The sequence below is a fragment of the Theropithecus gelada genome, chromosome 4 (assembly GCF_003255815.1).
Source record: "Theropithecus gelada isolate Dixy chromosome 4, Tgel_1.0, whole genome shotgun sequence".
Lineage (NCBI taxonomy): Eukaryota > Metazoa > Chordata > Mammalia > Primates > Cercopithecidae > Theropithecus > Theropithecus gelada.
The window spans coordinates 49,816,594-49,833,321 of NC_037671.1; the positions used below are offsets into that span (position 1 = coordinate 49,816,594).

The 16,728-nt window shown below is 35.7% G+C and overlaps 1 protein-coding gene across 1 annotated transcript in view; it reads left to right on the forward strand.

Annotated features, from left to right (window-relative positions):
- CD2AP (CD2 associated protein) overlaps positions 1–16,728 on the forward strand; it is a 151,852-nt gene that overhangs the window by 37,789 nt on the left and 97,335 nt on the right. Inside the window, exon 3 of the mRNA XM_025383934.1 lies at positions 16,275–16,428. Coding sequence (XP_025239719.1) covers positions 16,275–16,428 — 154 coding nt within the window. The remainder of the gene's footprint in view (positions 1–16,274; positions 16,429–16,728) is intronic.

Below are 16,728 nucleotides of genomic sequence, written 5' to 3' on the forward strand. Positions count from 1 at the left end.
GTGGTATTTTAGTTTTTTTTTTTTTTTCTCCCAAAATGTAAGGTGTTTAAGACTGTCCATACAGTATTACAGGGGAGACCCCTTTACTACCAGTTACTTTCTAATCTCTGCATAGTATTCCATTGTCTGGCTAAGTATTACATAATTTTTGGATATTTAGTACTGTTTTTCAATTTTTAGCTATTATGAAATTTTTAGCTATTAGAACTTCAGTAAACATCTTTTTTGGGGTATGTGTATAACTGAAGATTTGCTGACTCCTAGGGTGTGCACATGTTCAACTATACTAGATGTTTTTGGATTTCTCTCTGAAGTAATTATACCAATTTAAAAACATCTGATACCATAAAACTTTAAAAAATTTTTTTTTTGGCGGGCGGGGCAACCTTACAGAGGTACAGTAGTATCCACCATGTTGTGCTGTTTCATTTTCATGATTACTAGTGAAGCTAGGCATCTTTTCACATTTCATTTCCTTGTGTACAGCTTGTTCAGATATTTCTTCTATTTTTACTTTGAGTTCTTGTTCATATTCTAGTTAATTTCTAGTAGTTCTCTATTCTAACCGCTAGACTTTTGTCTTCTTTCTGCTTATGTGTCTTTTATTCCTCATAAATGCTTTCTGTGACTTGTCTAAGTATAAACAACTTTACTATTAGTTGTAAAATTTTTATTTTTAGTATGTCATTAATCTTTTTTGTGTTTAGTATGATTAAATGTTTTTCACTTGGAAAGATAATGAATAGTCTACTTCATTGATTTATTTTTTTAAGTCATTTTATTTTTATTTTGTAGCTACAAATCATAAACTATATCTTATTAATTTGTTATGTTTAAGAAGTAAGCTAAAATTGAGGAGAAACCAGGCTAACTTAGCGGATGTTACTACATTCTTAACTTCAATGTTTTAGACTAAAGTAGAGAATAAAGATTTATTTGTGGGTGTAACTTTGATTCAGTATCAATGTCTTAGCTGGTTCATATTTGGCACTTGGTCATTGGAGTTGCTACTTTGTAATTGAGATAAAACACATTGCAGTAAACAAATGCTTAGCAGTTGACTATGACATACTTTGGGGTGTGGTGGGAAGAATCTTTCCCACAATTTATTGGGGGAAATACCAGTGTAAAAGAGGATAAATTGTAATGCCTTACATGACTGAATGGCAGACATGTGATAAGATGATAGGTGCTACAGAATCTTTGAAAAAACATCTTTCAGAAAGGGGATTAAAAGTAAAATTAGGCTGGGTGCAGTGGCTCACACCTGTAATCCCAGCCCTTTGGGAGGCTGAGGCAGGTGGATCACCTGAGGTCAGGAGTTGGTGACCAGCCTGGCCAACATGGTGAAACCCAGTCTCTACTCAAAATACAAAAATTAGCCGGGCATGATGGCATGCACCTGTAATCCCAGCTACTGGGGAGGCTGAGGCAGGAGAATCACTTGAACCCAGGAGGCGGAGGTTGCAGTGAGCCAAGATCATACCACTGTACTCCTGGGTGACAGAGTGAGACTCTGTCTTAAAAAAAAAAAAAAAGAAAAAAGTAAAACTTAATTGGTCCTTAAGGTAGACGGTTAGAGTACTGAGTGCATTGTAGGTCTGGCAAAGGTATTAGATAATTTATGGTAAAAAGATAATTAGGCAAACTACTTTGGCTGAATGAAAGTTTTCGTATGGGGGAGTAATGGGATTTAAGACTAAAACCTTGGGTAGGGGATACAGTATATTTTGAAGATTGCTTAAAGATATTTAAAATTATTTAATAAATCTGAATGAGAAGGAAAGGTTTTCCAGAAAAGAGAGTTGGGGCTATGAAGTATAATAGAGATCAGAGCGCTACATTGAGAGTGGAAATGAAGGGATAGATAATGGGCTAATAACACTTTATGTCTGTGTGAATACTTTGCGTGTTCACATACGTTACTTCACTTTATTCTCATGTCTTTGAAAATTAGGTGTAGGGAATGGTCATTTTTACCCAAAGTCTCGCTGGTAATATGGGCTAAAGACTTGATAGTAGTTAACTATGACAGGCCAATGTCAGGGCTCTTTTTAGATGAAAAAATGCATCTATGATATGTGCTGGTTATTAGAGAAATGTGATCATTCTGTAACATCCTGTGCTTTCGAGACTCTAAGGGCAAGTGATATAAATCCTAGTCATTGAAATTTTCCAGTAGCATCAGCATAGTTGAAAGATCTTAGCATTATAAAATTAAAAGTGTTTTTGATCACTTTTAGAATTGACTCTGGAAAAGGAAAAAAAAATCGAACTGTTTTCTCAAATTGCAATTTGATGGAAGTACATTTTTTTTTTAAACTAAACAAATTTCAGAAGAAAGACATTTGACATAAGGGAATTTCAAAGACTAAAGATGGAATGCAAAATATGTGGAAAAAAAGTAAAAACACAGGTAATTAGAAAATGAAGCTGGGCTTGAAATGCATAGTTGTTTCTAGAAAACTTTGTAAAATGGATTTAATCATTGTGGTCTACCTCCATCTCTGGAAATTTTGCTGAAAACCAGTATTTTATTATACAGTTTAAGGAAATTAGGAAGTTCATTTTGTAAGACAGGATAGCTTACATTGGGGTACTAACATCAAAATCTTAGTGGTGGCATAGCACAGGGAAATACTACATCCTTTCATGCAGAGTTTGTTTGGTCCAGCTAGCCAGGTCTCTTGCTACTTTTCATGTGGCAGCACAACCGTCTGGGCTGTTTTAGTCTTGTGGCAAGCCCTTATCAATCCGTACTTTTGTAATTTTTGAGGACAGAGCAACAGAGCATAGAAAATCACGTTCCAGTTTTAAATGCTTCCCTGTGGAAGTGATACACATTACTTTTGCATTTCATTGGCCATAGCAATGATGTCGTCATGTGTACCATCAAAGGGGCAGAAAAATACGATCTTGCTATATACGCAAAAGGACAGTAAAACTAGAAACACTGGTGAGCATTAGTAATGCCTATCACACCAAGCATATGTGTTGACTGGTACTCATGAAGTTGTTTTCATGATGTGCAATGGATGCTTTGTTTACTTGATTTTATAGCTTCTGGATTGAGAGAAGATCCTGAATCGGTTAGAATTGGGCCATAATACTGGAACAGAAAGTTAGAGTTGACACCAAATAAAATAAATTTTCCCATTTATATACTTCCCATTTTTTTTCAGTGCGAGTGACAAATGATGTTTTAGTTTGCTTATGAAAAGTTAGAAAACAGAAAGGACACTAGAGGCTGAGATTTTTAGTTTCAGAGTAATTGAGATGTAAATAGGAAAGTCATGGACAATTAACTGTTGTTCTTTATTAAAGTTAGATCATAGCCGCCTGTAATCCCAGCACTTTGGGAAGCTGAGGTGGGCAGATCACGAGGTCAGGAGATTGAGACCATCCTGGCTAACACGGTGAAACCCCGTCTGTACTAAAAATACAAAAAATTAGCCGGGCGTGGTGGTGGGCGCCTGTAGTCCCAGCTACTCAGGAGGCTGAGGCAGGAGAATGCTGTGAACCCGGGAGGCGGAGCTTGCGTTGAGCCAAGATTGTGCCACTGCACTCCAGCCTGGGTGACAGAGCAAGACTCCGTCTCAAAAAAAAAAAAAGTTAGATCATAGCATATGATTCTACATTTAGTGCAGCACTTCAGTGTATATCAGTTCTGTAGTTTTTTATTTCTGCCAATATGAATTAGTTGCTAATAGTTGTCCCCTCCAAATCTCATGTTGAAATGTGATTCCTAATATGGGAGGTGGGGCCTGGTGGGAGGTGAATAACCCATGGAGGTGGATCTGTCATGAATGATTTAGCACCACACCCTTGGTAATAAATGAATTCTCACCCAGTTCACTTGGGATCTGGTTATTTAAAAGAGTTTGGAACCTTCCTCCTCTTTCTCTTGTTCCTGCTCTCACTATGTGATGCACCTGCTCCCCTTTCTTCTTCTGCCGTGATTGGAAGCTTCCTCAGGCCATCACCAGGAAGAGATGCTGGAGCCATGCTTGTATAGCTTGCAGAACTGTGAGCCAATTAAACCTCTTTTTTTTTTTTTTTTTTTTTTTGAGACAGTTTCTCACTCTGCCACCCAATCTGGAGTGCAGTGGTACAATCATGGCTCACTGCAGCATCGGTATTCTGGGCTCAAGTGATCCTCTCACCTCAGCCTGACAAGTAGCTGCAACTACAGCTGTGTGCCACCATGCCTGGCTAATGTTTTTTCTATTATTTGTGGAGATTGGGTTTGCCATGTTGCCCAGGCTGGTCTTGAACTCCTGGGCTCAGGTGATATGCCTGCCTTGATCTCCCAAAGTGCTGGGTTTGCAGGCGTGAGCTACCGCGCCTGGCCCTAAACCTTTTTTTAAAATAAATTACACAGCCTCAGATACTTCTTTATAGCAACACAGGAACAGACTGATAACAGTTGCCAAGTCTTCATGATATTTCTTTATCATCTTTTAGATCTTTTGGTGGATATAGACAATTTGGTGTATAGTTTAGGTGTTTAGACTTTGGAGCCTGGCAGACTTGTGTCTCCCTGGGTAAGTTATTTAGTATTTATGAGATTTTTTACCACCACTTCTATCTGCTGAATAAAGGGATATTAATAGTATTTATCTTACAGTGTTATGAGTGTCCAATGAGATGATGCATTAAGCGTTTAATCTAGTAGACAGTGACTGGTCCAGAGTTAATTGCTTACTAAATTTAATGTGTTGTGATCAGCATTTTACATAAATAAGATGGAGTGGAATGAAGTTGAATAGAAAATGTCAGTTTATCCCCCTAGGTAGAATGGTTAAATATTGTTTTGTAAAACTTTTGTGTCAGGTGTTGTTGGGGGAGGTTCTGAGTGTGTGTCCTTAAGTGTGTTTATATGTGTATATATACTGGGGTTGTTACAAAGGTTTTCCCCCCTTTATTCTGAGGAAAATGGGAGACCTCAAAGAGAACAGTGAAATGATCAGATTTGAATTTTAAAAATCAGAATATTGAGTTATGATTTACAGAGTAAAATACACCCATTTTAAAGTGTATTTCTGTGACTTTTGGCAAAGGTATATACCTGTGCAGCTAGCATAACATTAAGATATTGGAACATTCATTATCTGCAAAAACTTTTGTTCTATTGCATTTGTGCCTTGCGAGCTAGTGGCAACCACTGATAGACTTTTTGTCATTCTAGATTAGTTTCGCTTTTACAAGAATTTAGTGTAATTAATAACGATTGTCTTTTTTGTGTCTGCTCTCCTTTGCTATGTATGATCTTTTAGAGATTCAGCCATGTGGAATGTAGCACTAGTTTCTTTTTATTGCTAAGAAGCATTCCATTTTATGTATACCACAGTGTTTATCCTCTTTTTACCTGTTGGTGGATATTTAGATTGTTTTCCGTTTCTGGATATCATGGGTAAAGCTGTCATAAACATTGATATATGCCTCTTCGTGTGAACATATATTTTCATTTCTTTTGAGTAATACTTGGGAGTGGGATTGCTGGGATATATAAGAAACTGCAAAACTGTATTCTAAAGTGATTGTCCCATTTTACATTTCCATCAGCAATGTATGAATGTTCTAGTTGGTGTACATCTTTTTAAAAATCAACCACATGTCCCTTTTTGCAATAGTTGTGACAGGCTTTTCAGTTTTATTTAGATAGTGCGTCTCTTCAATATTCCTGAAAAGAGTCTGAATTCCCCAGGTACTCTCTGTTGTGGTATTTTTTAGTAAGAGACGTGGTAGTACTGTGGCATATCCGTCCCTACACTCTGCCTCTTGGTGTTCCAATTCAGTTGTTTTATTCTTACCTATTTGCCACTCATTTATTTATTCAGATATTTACTGAGGTTCCTTGTGCTAGGACTTTTTATAGGTGGCAGGAACACAATTGTGAATAACACAGGTAAGTTCACTCTTTTTTAATGAGTTTATGTTCTAATGGGGGGGCAGACAACTATGCAAAAGAATAAACAAATAAGATAAAGTTAATTTTTGATAGCCATAAGCATTTTGAACAGAAAATGATGGGGAGGGTGGAAAATGTCATTGATACCTTAAGTTGGGTAATCTAGAATAACATCTCTGACAAGATTTGGCCAGTAAAACACAGGAGAATGCAGAGTAGATAAAGAATCAATTCCCTTTGAGAAGGATCCCTGAAATTAGAAAAGGTAGGCTGCATGTGATGGTTTGGGTTTCCAACTACTCTACTAGAGCTACTTCAGGAAGAAGATAGCTTGGCGTTGTGACAGGAGTATGGCCTTTGGAATCAGGATGTCTAGGCCTCTGTTTGACGTCTTTTGATCACCGTGTGCTCTTGCCACTGTATCCACACAAGTACCTGTTGTGTATTCTTTCTGAAGATGCTTCACTCTAGAGCATGAGTTTCTTCCTGTGTCAAAGCAGGGAATCTCCCCTATTAGGATTGTTGGTAGCAATTAGATTTTGTATGTATATTCCTTGCATGTAGACATATAGTGAAATTTATTATTTCATCCTGTTACTTTCTTGCTCAAGAAGTGCCCATTCATATCTGAAAGGAGAAATTGGAGAAGAAAATCACCTAAATTATTAAATTAGTCAACAAATTTTTTGAATGCCTATAATATACTGTTAAGTATTAACAATAAAATAGGAAAAAATGCAGAACTTTTCTAATTGCCCTTTTAAAAGAAGTTAGTAGTTTTCAAGGAAGGAGAAAAATAAAGAGGAAAATAGTTAAAATGAGAAAATGTGGAACTAGCAGTTAGCTTGATTAGTCTATTTGCTTAAACTAGATAGTAAAAAAGATTTTAGTGTGTTAGGATTTGAGTATAGGTTCTAACTTCTTAGGGCAAAACAAATTTTGTTAGGTCTTTTCTGTGGAATTAAAGTCTTGTATTTAGAAAAATGATCTGTGGAAATGATCTTTTTTTGTTGAGTCCTTTGGAATGGAAAAAAGTAGTTCATTTTAGATAAGGGGCTATATTGACTATGGAAAGTTGTTTCAGTTACTGAGACTGGGAATAAAGCAGATATCTCTGGGGCCTCATTATTAAAAGCTGAAGATTTGTGTTCAAATCCTGGTAGAAGTATTAGTGATAAAAATATTTATAACAGTCAATATTGGTTGAGGACCTTGGATCTAAATATAAGCTTTGTTTTCCTAAAGAGGGAATCTATGCTGAAAAAAGTAAAATGAGTTGTGTCAAAGTCCAGTGCCTCACTTAGTCTCTGTTAACAGTTGTGGGGGGGGGGGGGCTTCTCACTACATTTCCACTGATACCTGCCTTGGCTGGAGAGGCAGATGTACTTCATTCGTGCTGTCCATATGGCCTCCGCTGACAGCCAGCAGGGGGAAGGAAGGTGTGGTTTGTTTTCACCTAGTGTAGAGGAAAGTCCCGGGTGTATACTTGGCCTTTTCTGGCAACCACACTACTGGTGGGTGGTGGTTGGGGACAAAAATGGGGTCTGTGTTGGTGATTGGGGTGCCTTATTACAGCCTGATGAGGAAGTCTAGGTTCCCTACTTGGTCATTGCTACCATGGGTAGGACTGGTGCTACAGTTTTTTTTTTTTTTTTGTCCCTGTGGTGTTTGACTGTGGCAGAGTGGTTATTGTCTTAAGAGCTCTCTGTCTTGCCAGTCTGCCTGTTTTCCTGGTCATTTGGCTAGGGCCAACACTGGTGGGCTTTTCTTGGAGTTTTTTTTTTCTTCTCTGCTTGCATTGGCTTTCTAGATTGCAGACTTCTCCAGTACCTAGCCTGGGATATAGGCAAAAAGAATATTAGTGAATTCACTGCCGTGTTGTTCCTCAGATTCTGAGGAACTTGCTCAGTTCCTGTCCCTGGCTGGTCTGCCTTCTTTTCAAAATTTAATTAATTATTTATTTTTTACATATGTAAGGTCCAGAGCTTTAAACTATATTTAGCAGGAAGAATAGGGAAACACCTACTCCATCTTTCTGTAAGGGAAAATTCTAGATGGTGATGCTTGTAATGCACGTCCATAACAGTTGCTTATCTTGCTCATAAGTAAGGTTTACTCAGTCTAAATACTCATCATTGTAAAAGTTCTTTTCTATTAGAAATGGCATAGTAGGCCAGGCATGGTGGCTCACGCCTGTAATCCCAGCATTTTGGGAGGTCAAGGTGGGTGGATCACCTGAGGTCAGGAGTTTGAGACCAGCTTTGCCAACATGGTGAAACCCTGTCTGTACTAAATATACAAAAATTAGCTGTGTGTGGTGGTGGGCGCCTATAATTCCAGCTACTCAGGAGGCTGAGACAGGAGAATTACTTGAACCTGGGAGGTGGAGTTTGCAGTGAGCTGAGATCGCACCACTGCACTCCAGCCTGGGTTGCAGAGTGAGACTCCGTCTCAGAAAAGAAATGGCATAGTAATAGCTGTTTATAATCTGTTGTTGTTAAGCCAGTGTTTGGAAGTTTAAATATTACCATTAAAAAAGAAGAATAGATTTGCATTCAGCAAAAAGGTAATAAACATAGTTGATACCCTTTAAGTTATGACTTGCTTCTGAAGGTTAAGTTAACACATGAGATTTAAGATAACGCTCACGCCTGTAATCCCAGCACTTTGGGAGGCCGAGGCGGGCAGATCACCTGAGTTCGGGAGTTCGAGAGCAGCGTGACCAACATGGAGAAACCCTGTCTCTACTAAAAATACAAAATTAGCTAGGCGTGGTGATACATGCCTGTAATCCTAGCTACTTGGTAGGCTGAGGTAGGAGAATTGCTTGAACCTGGGAGGCGGAGGTTGCAGTGAACCGAGAGCATGCCACTGCGCTCCAGCCTGGACGACAGGCGAAAGTCTGCCTCAGAAAAAAAAAAAAGATAACCTAACAGAGCAGGTGACTAATTGTAGACATTTAATAATTATTGGTGGACTCTGTTCACTGCTGAGTTTCATATAAAAGGGTGTAGAGTCTGATCACCTGAGGAGATTGGGGAGGAACAGGTGAGGAGGAATACTTAGAAGGTGCATTTGGTAGTGAATTTTACAAGCGCCAGAGCACAGAGAGTCATGGAAAAAGTGGAGCAATATCAGCGGAATGATATCAAAAGAGAAGGTTAAAGTATTTTTATTAGCTGTACTTAAAAGAGTGTTGGCAGGACAGTATTTGTGGATAAGGGGATTCAGTCTGTGAATAGTGAAGCAGTTTGTTTTTGTGAGCTTTGTAGTGATCCTGGAGGTGGTGCCACTTACTATACAACCTGTTACTGTTATAATGTTTTTATTTTGCTGCTTTAAAAAATAAGTGGATATGTTAACAGAAGATGTCTCAGGTGCTGGTAAGTGAACTGCTATTACTTATATTTTTAAATTTAAAATGAAGTTTTGATCCCTTTTGAAGACTTTCTTGATCTTGATATAAAGTGTTAGACTTTTTGATATAATCAGGAAGAAGAAAACAAAAATTACTCAGTAAGTTTTTCAGGAGGCTGACAAATGAATAAAAATCACTCAGATGTTTTTCTTGGTTCAACCTAAATTTCTAGCAAGTTTTTTCTCTTCATTTAGAAAAAAGATTTTTAAAATTAGTTTGAAAAATTATCTTGTATTTAAAAATGCTTATTTTCAGTTTATTTGCAGATTTCCATAAATTAAATAACTAATTAGACGTTAGATCTTTAAATATAATTAAAGTCCTTTTTAAAGCTACTTGAAAAATTAGCAATATGAAGAATAAGAAGATAATTGATGGATGTATATAGCTACTTTGGAAAGTCTCATTCATTTTAAAAAAAAGACCACATTGTTTTTTTAGAAGAATGCTGATTTAATTTTTGACTGTTGATATTTCAGTTTTCATAAGAAGAAATATTTAAGTAAAGGAAATGACAATGGTGGTGTTTTATGGTGTTTAGTTTTAAAAACCTTTTACTTTATGAAACTGTTAGATCTTTTGGATGGATCTCAGTGATGTTTTCCAGTATTTATAGAAATGTATTGGCGACTTTCATAGAACAGTTCAAGAGTTAGTTTTGTAATAGTTCATTTAGAGAACATTTTGATGTTTGATTTACTTTCATTAATTGGAGACGGATTAAGGGAGAAAACCTTGCAGATATTGGAATATTAAATGGAAGACAAGTTTACTTGCTAATTGGGAATTGTAATGAAAATGGTAGATGTTAATTAGCTTGACTGTAGTAATCATTTCACTATCTACACATGTGTCAAAAGATGTATACCGTAAGTATATGCAATTTTTATTTAGAAAAAAGAACAGATCTCGATTTCCACTTGTGTTGAATATGTTGCTTAAGCAAGAAATAAATTTTCATTGAAAATAAGTAAAAATTAAAAATAAAATACAGTTGGAAGAATGCCAAAGTTGTGTATAGTTATTGATGATACATCATTGTATGTTTTCTGTTACATACTGTTAAAGCATTAACTCTTTTACACATATTAAGAGTAATTCATTCTGTGACTTATTTTAGATAATACTATTCTGAATTCCACATAGACTGTATTCAGTGAGTTGGAGAAATGCTTTAGATAGGTAATACTAGAAAATATATATAAGGATTTAGATTTGATGAAGTGTACTCACACAGCATATGTGTCTTTTTTCAAATGCCCTGTAACAATGTGACATAACACTGTTATTGTAGGCACACCAAATCTTTTATTTTAAATCACAGAAATAATACATGTCGAAATAAAAGTCAAAGCAGTATAGAAGTATCCATTGTGAAAAGTACCTTTCTTTCTTTATAACCCTCCCTCAGCTTTCTTCCATGTTTAGAACTTTGGTAGATAGCTTTAAAGACTGTTTCCTATAAAACAAATCTTTTAAACGGAATTATTTGTACCATTTCCCCGTTTTATATACTATTCTTCACACTGTAAATACAAATTCAAGAAATTCAATACATCATTATATATAAACCATGTTAATGTTTGCCTTGCACTTAATCTGGAAAGTTAAATTCTTATTTTTCCCCTTTAGGAGTTAATACATTTTGTTTCTGTTAAGGTATTTCAGATTGGTCACTACTGTAGAAATAATAAACTAGGTATCAGGAAAGTTGAGTGCCAGAACTGGGCTTCTGGGATATCTCCTGCTCTTGCTCCTTGGACCCAGCATGACTTGCCTGCTGTGTCACTCTCATCTGTGGCCTCAAGGAGTCTAGCATTCTTGAGAGAGAATTTCCCATGTAACCCTGATGTTTTTTCAGTTAGAAGAAGTTGTAAACACATTAGCCCTCATTTTCTTGCAGTTCTTATTCTTAAACACCTTCATCTAGGCCTGAAGGTGGAAATGACATTTTTTAGATTAACAAAACTATTATGAAAAATGTGACCATTATAAAATATTGGGTTATTTTCATTTCATTTCAATCATTGTGGTATATCTGAAAGAATGAATAAAGAGAAAAGTTCTTAAGTGTTTTTTTCCACTGTACTTCACTTGGCTCTCATTTACATTCCTAGATAGAAAAAAGGAAAGGAGTAGGATGCCATTGACAGTGAATTTATGTAACTCCCCCCACCCCATTTCTACTTTTGCCTTCTCTAAATGCAGGAGGAATCGTTTAAATAGGAAATTCCTTTGTCCAAAATGTAGAGAGCTATTGTGTAACAAAAAGCATGGTTGCAGAGAGAAGTTTAGAAACTTTCAAAGTAGTCCTGCTATATGTGTCATTTTTGTTTTCCTTGCTGATTTTGATCTATTGACAGTTAGACAATATGTATTGATTTCATATTAAGGACAGTTTCTCTTGTTGGTCATTTTTCTTTGAACTTAAGTGCTTTAGTGAATACCCAGTTTCATTTAATCACAATAAAAAGGAAAATCAAATGACTCGAAGTAGTTTTTCCTGGATATTCCTTATATATTATTACTTATATATTCAAAATAACCAAAAATACTTCAGGAGTATGGTAGGCCATTTTGTTAGGTTAAAATCTAAATCAATCATTTCTAGACTATTTTTTAAAATGTAAGCCTAAAATTAGCCAAAGCTAAAATAGTTGGCAGTATGTACCAGATAAACATTTAATCATTATTTTCCTTATTTTTTAGTAATACCACTTTTCCATATTGTCTGATTATGCTCCTGTAAAGTAGGAGATACTAATTTTACATACTTCTGGAAATCCTGAATGTTAAATTAAAAATAAGTATATTCCTTAGATTTTAATTAGCTTAAGCAGAATTATTACTGTGTTTAGGAATTTGGTGATTAGGTAACCTGCCTGTTTCATTTGAGAAATGAAACAAAGTTCTTGACCTCTCACCTGGTTTTTATTATTCTTTGCGACCTTTGAGTCTACGGAATACAAGTAAATTGCTTTCTGTTTTCAAATCATGCTAGTGGCCACAGCCATGATAACTAGATTACTATATGGATATATTACAGTATGATGGAGTGATTTGTGAATTTTGTTGATTATCTTTTTAGTTGTTTGTTTTTGTTAATGCAATCAAAATTATGTATCTTTGACTATCTTAATAGATGAAGAGTAGATATACCCTTTGAGCTTCCCCCACCATTTGCATATGTATTTCAGTTTTTATCCTCTTGTTGTACTTCCTACTCCTTATCTATGAAGCAAAACCAATCAGTATAGCACATTCTTATGTATATGGAGATTATCCATATTATATTTTTTCTTGACAGGTTTTGTATTGACATTACCTATTGTGCAGGTGACTTCCCTCATTTGAAGCATGAGATTCAGAGTTTTTCAGAGTTTGCTTTGACTATACATGATTGCTTTCCAAGTGAGGATTCTTTTTTACTACATCTCTTGAAGTTATTTTCCAAGTCAGGAAAGGAAGTGACGTTGGTAGGAAATAAACACTGCAATGTTAATATGTATGCTATTTCCTGGCTCTTTAGGTAAAAGTGAATGAAGGGCAGAGGAGGGAATAAACACTGGAAGCCTTACTAATACCTTAGGTACTAGGTAAATTTTGCTATATTAGATAAAATTTGCTATTGCAATTGATAGCCAAAGAGTAGTCTGGTAGAGGCACTATGTTTCCAGAAACTAGGGAAAAGAGTAGGTTGGTGAGAGTATACGTGTGTGTTTCTAGTAGTAGGGGATTGTAGCTCGGAGGAGTTCCAGAGAAGAAGGTGGTGGACCTCACAGCAAACTTTACCTTATTTATAATTTTGCCTAGAGCCTTGAGGTCTAAGGAAAATTGTACCTGTGGTACCATCTCAGTTGGCACTATGTATTTGGAAAGCTGTAAACCTGAGGTTTTTTCTATTCATTGTAGACTATAAGATTTTTTAAGTTGCTTCCCCCTTTTATTTGTATCTTTTGTCCTCAGAAGATTTATTATATCTAATATTCTTAGATATGATTATGTGCCAGAGAAAATTGAAGGTTCCTAAAATGGTTACAGATCTTCAGCAATGAATTCATACATCATGTTCACATTGCTTTACAGCAAGTGAACGCAACGGAGCCAGGATTTGTATACAGTTTGTCTGTCTCCTGAACCTGTCCTCTATGGCAGGCGATACTATTTCAAGTAGTACAAATATAAATTTAGTGTCTATTGAACCAGGAATTTCATTAAGGAATAGTATTCGTTCAGTGTCTTATTTAGGTTGATACTTGTGGATATATATCACCAGAACTTATTTACAAGGTAATAGCTTTTTTACCTTTTTAACATAAAACTGAATGTTATTTTAAAATTTGTGGGTTTTGGCTGGGCAAAACTAGTACCAGCACTCTGGGAGGCCAAGAAGAGAGGATTGCTTGAGCCCAGGAGTTGAAGACCAGCCTGGACAACATACCAAGATGCTATCTCTACAAAACAAAACAAAACAAAATTTGTTTTTTGATATCGTACTAAGATAATCAGCTTTTAAGACTAAAAAATTTCTTTAAGAATTCTAATTTTCAGTTGCTATGCCAGAGATTCCGAAACTTTCTTGGTTTACACAACACCATTATTGTCTCAGTCCTTATTTCATGATGCTTCTATAGCAAAAGAAGACCTAAGAGTTGTTGTTACTGTTGGATTCAAGTAACTTAATAAATATTTATATTTTAACAATTTAGCCATTTAAAAAATAATACGCAGAAACAAAGAAAAAACACTTTATTCTTAATCAGAATTATTACTAAGGAAATGTGTACATCTTTTGGGCACTGCACTGTTGCGGAAAACTGAGAACTGGAGAGACGATATGAAGGAAACAGGAGGATTGTTTATTTAAGGTATGTACCAGCTCAGCTTTTTGGATATGAATCCACTGAGCCGGTGCGTACCTTAAATAAACAATCCTCCTGTTCTCCATACTGGTCTCTCTGGTCCTCACTTTCCCGCAACAGCACAACTCTCAAATTTTGGAAATTGATAAGTTACTAGTACTCTTCTTTCCTGTTCCACATTGATTTTTAAAAAAATATAGCTATTAATAATTATAGTACATAATAGTTATTTAGCATTGTATTAAAAAACTAACAAATTATCAGTTCTCAAGTATTTGAAGTATGTTTTGTAAGAATCCTTTTCGGCCGGGCATGGTGGCTCATGCTTGTAATCCCAGCACTTTGGGAGGTCTAGGTGGGCGGATCCCCTGAGGTCAGGAGTTTGTGACCAGCCTAGCCAACGTGGTAAAACTCCATCTCTACTAAAAATACAAAAATTAGCCGGGTGTGGTGGCGCGTGCCTGTAGTCCCAGCTACTTGGAAGGCTGAGGTGGGAGAATTGCTTGAACCTGGGAGGCGGAGGTTGCAGTGACCAGAGATTGTGCCAGTGCACTCCAGCCGGGGCAACAGAGTGAGACTGTGAGACTCTGTCTCAAAAAAAAAAAAAAAAGAAAAAGAATCCTTTTCACAAGATACTTTTAAAACAGTCTGTAATACTTTTGTAATCATAAGAATTTATAAACTTGAAATAGAAGTATTCTATTGTAAAGGTTAAGAAAAATATACTTGGTTGGCTACCGAGGCTCACTACCATAATCCCAGTACTTTGGGAGGCAAGGTGGGAGGATTGCTTGACCCCAGGAGGTTGAGGCTGCAGTGAGCCATGCACTCCAACCTAGGTAACAGAGGGAGACCTTGTCTGAAAAACAAACAAAAAAGTATATGTATACACACACACACACATATATATATACACACACATATATAACACTTGCTATATCAAGTTAAAATTGTTACTTTTAATATGAATTGTGTGAGGTAGGTATCCAGCTTCATTCCCTATTAAATATGGCATGTTTTTCATGCACAGTGTATCTTAAGGTTCCATCTTTCCTCATTTTTTTCTGTTTTAAATCAAGTTTGTCTGTTTATGGATTTCCTATTTTGTTTCATTTATCAGTATATCTGTCTTTATACCAATAGCACATTGTTTAATTGTATCGTTATAGTTTTCCTTTGTATTTTCGTTAACAAAAACTCCTGCTTTCTTTTCCTTGAAGTATTTTCACTGTTCTTAGCCTTTTGTTCTGTATAATTTTAGAAACAATCTAACGTTTTTATATACTTGAATTGCATTGATATATTACATCAATTTTAAGGGAGAACTGATATCTTTATGATACTGAGTTTTCAGTTACTGAACATGGCATAACTTTGTTTTTGTCTTCTTGTCTTTCAGTAATATTTTATACTTTTCCATAATGGTTCACATGTCTTATTTTATAGCCATGACTTAGATCAGGGGCTATCAAACTACCAGCCCACAGGACAAGTCTGAATACCACCTGTTTTTGTAAGACCCATGAGCTAAGAATGCTAAGAATTTTATAAATGGTTGGAAAAAATCAAAAGGATAATATATTATGACATATAAAATTATTTGAAATTAAAATTTTAGTTCCTATAAGTAAAGTTTTATTGGAACATAGTTATATTCATTCATTTAAATATATGACTGCATTTATACCACACATAGCAGTGTTGATGGTTGCAACAGAAAGTGTATGGTCTGCAAATTGTAAAATATTTACTATCTGGCACTTTATAGAAAGTTTGTTTACCCCTGACTGAATTATTGTTTGTCTATCTCAGTGTTTCTTTGTAGTTGGGGTGGGTGGTAGGGCTGGGATTTGAGCCTGTCTTTCCTTTATCTTCATCTCCAGTTCTGATGAAACTTAAACTCATGAGTCACTGTTACCAATATGTGTTTTATTCTTCAGATATGTTTGAGTAGAGCAAAGGTTGAAAACTATTGACATTGTGATTTATATAGTAATTACTGTAGCTACTTTTTGGTATTTTACATTTGAGGATTTAATATAAAAAAATAGCTTAAGTTGCCTCTTTATTTCCCCTTTTGTAGGAAATTAAAAGAGAGACGGAATTCAAGGATGACAGTTTGCCCATCAAACGGGAAAGGCATGGGAATGTAGCAAGTCTTGTACAACGAATAAGCACCTATGGACTTCCAGCTGGAGGAATTCAGCCACATCCACAAACCAAAAACATTAAGAAGAGTATGTAAATAATTCCTTTCCTGCATAATTACTTCAAAATAGAAGGATATTTTTTAACTGCTTCTAAATTAAGAAAAAGTAGTTCAGTCTTTTGTAGACAACTGCAGTAACTTCCTGCAAATTCTTTTGTTACTAGTTATTGCCCTGTGTAGTCAATATTAATTTTTAGTCATGTACAATCAATAACAAATCAGTATCATTATGAATTAAAGCATGAGGCTCTGTTTTCTTACTTACCTTTCAGACTCTACTGAATGATTAACATTTTACCTTAACTGTATTTTAATACCATTTATTTAG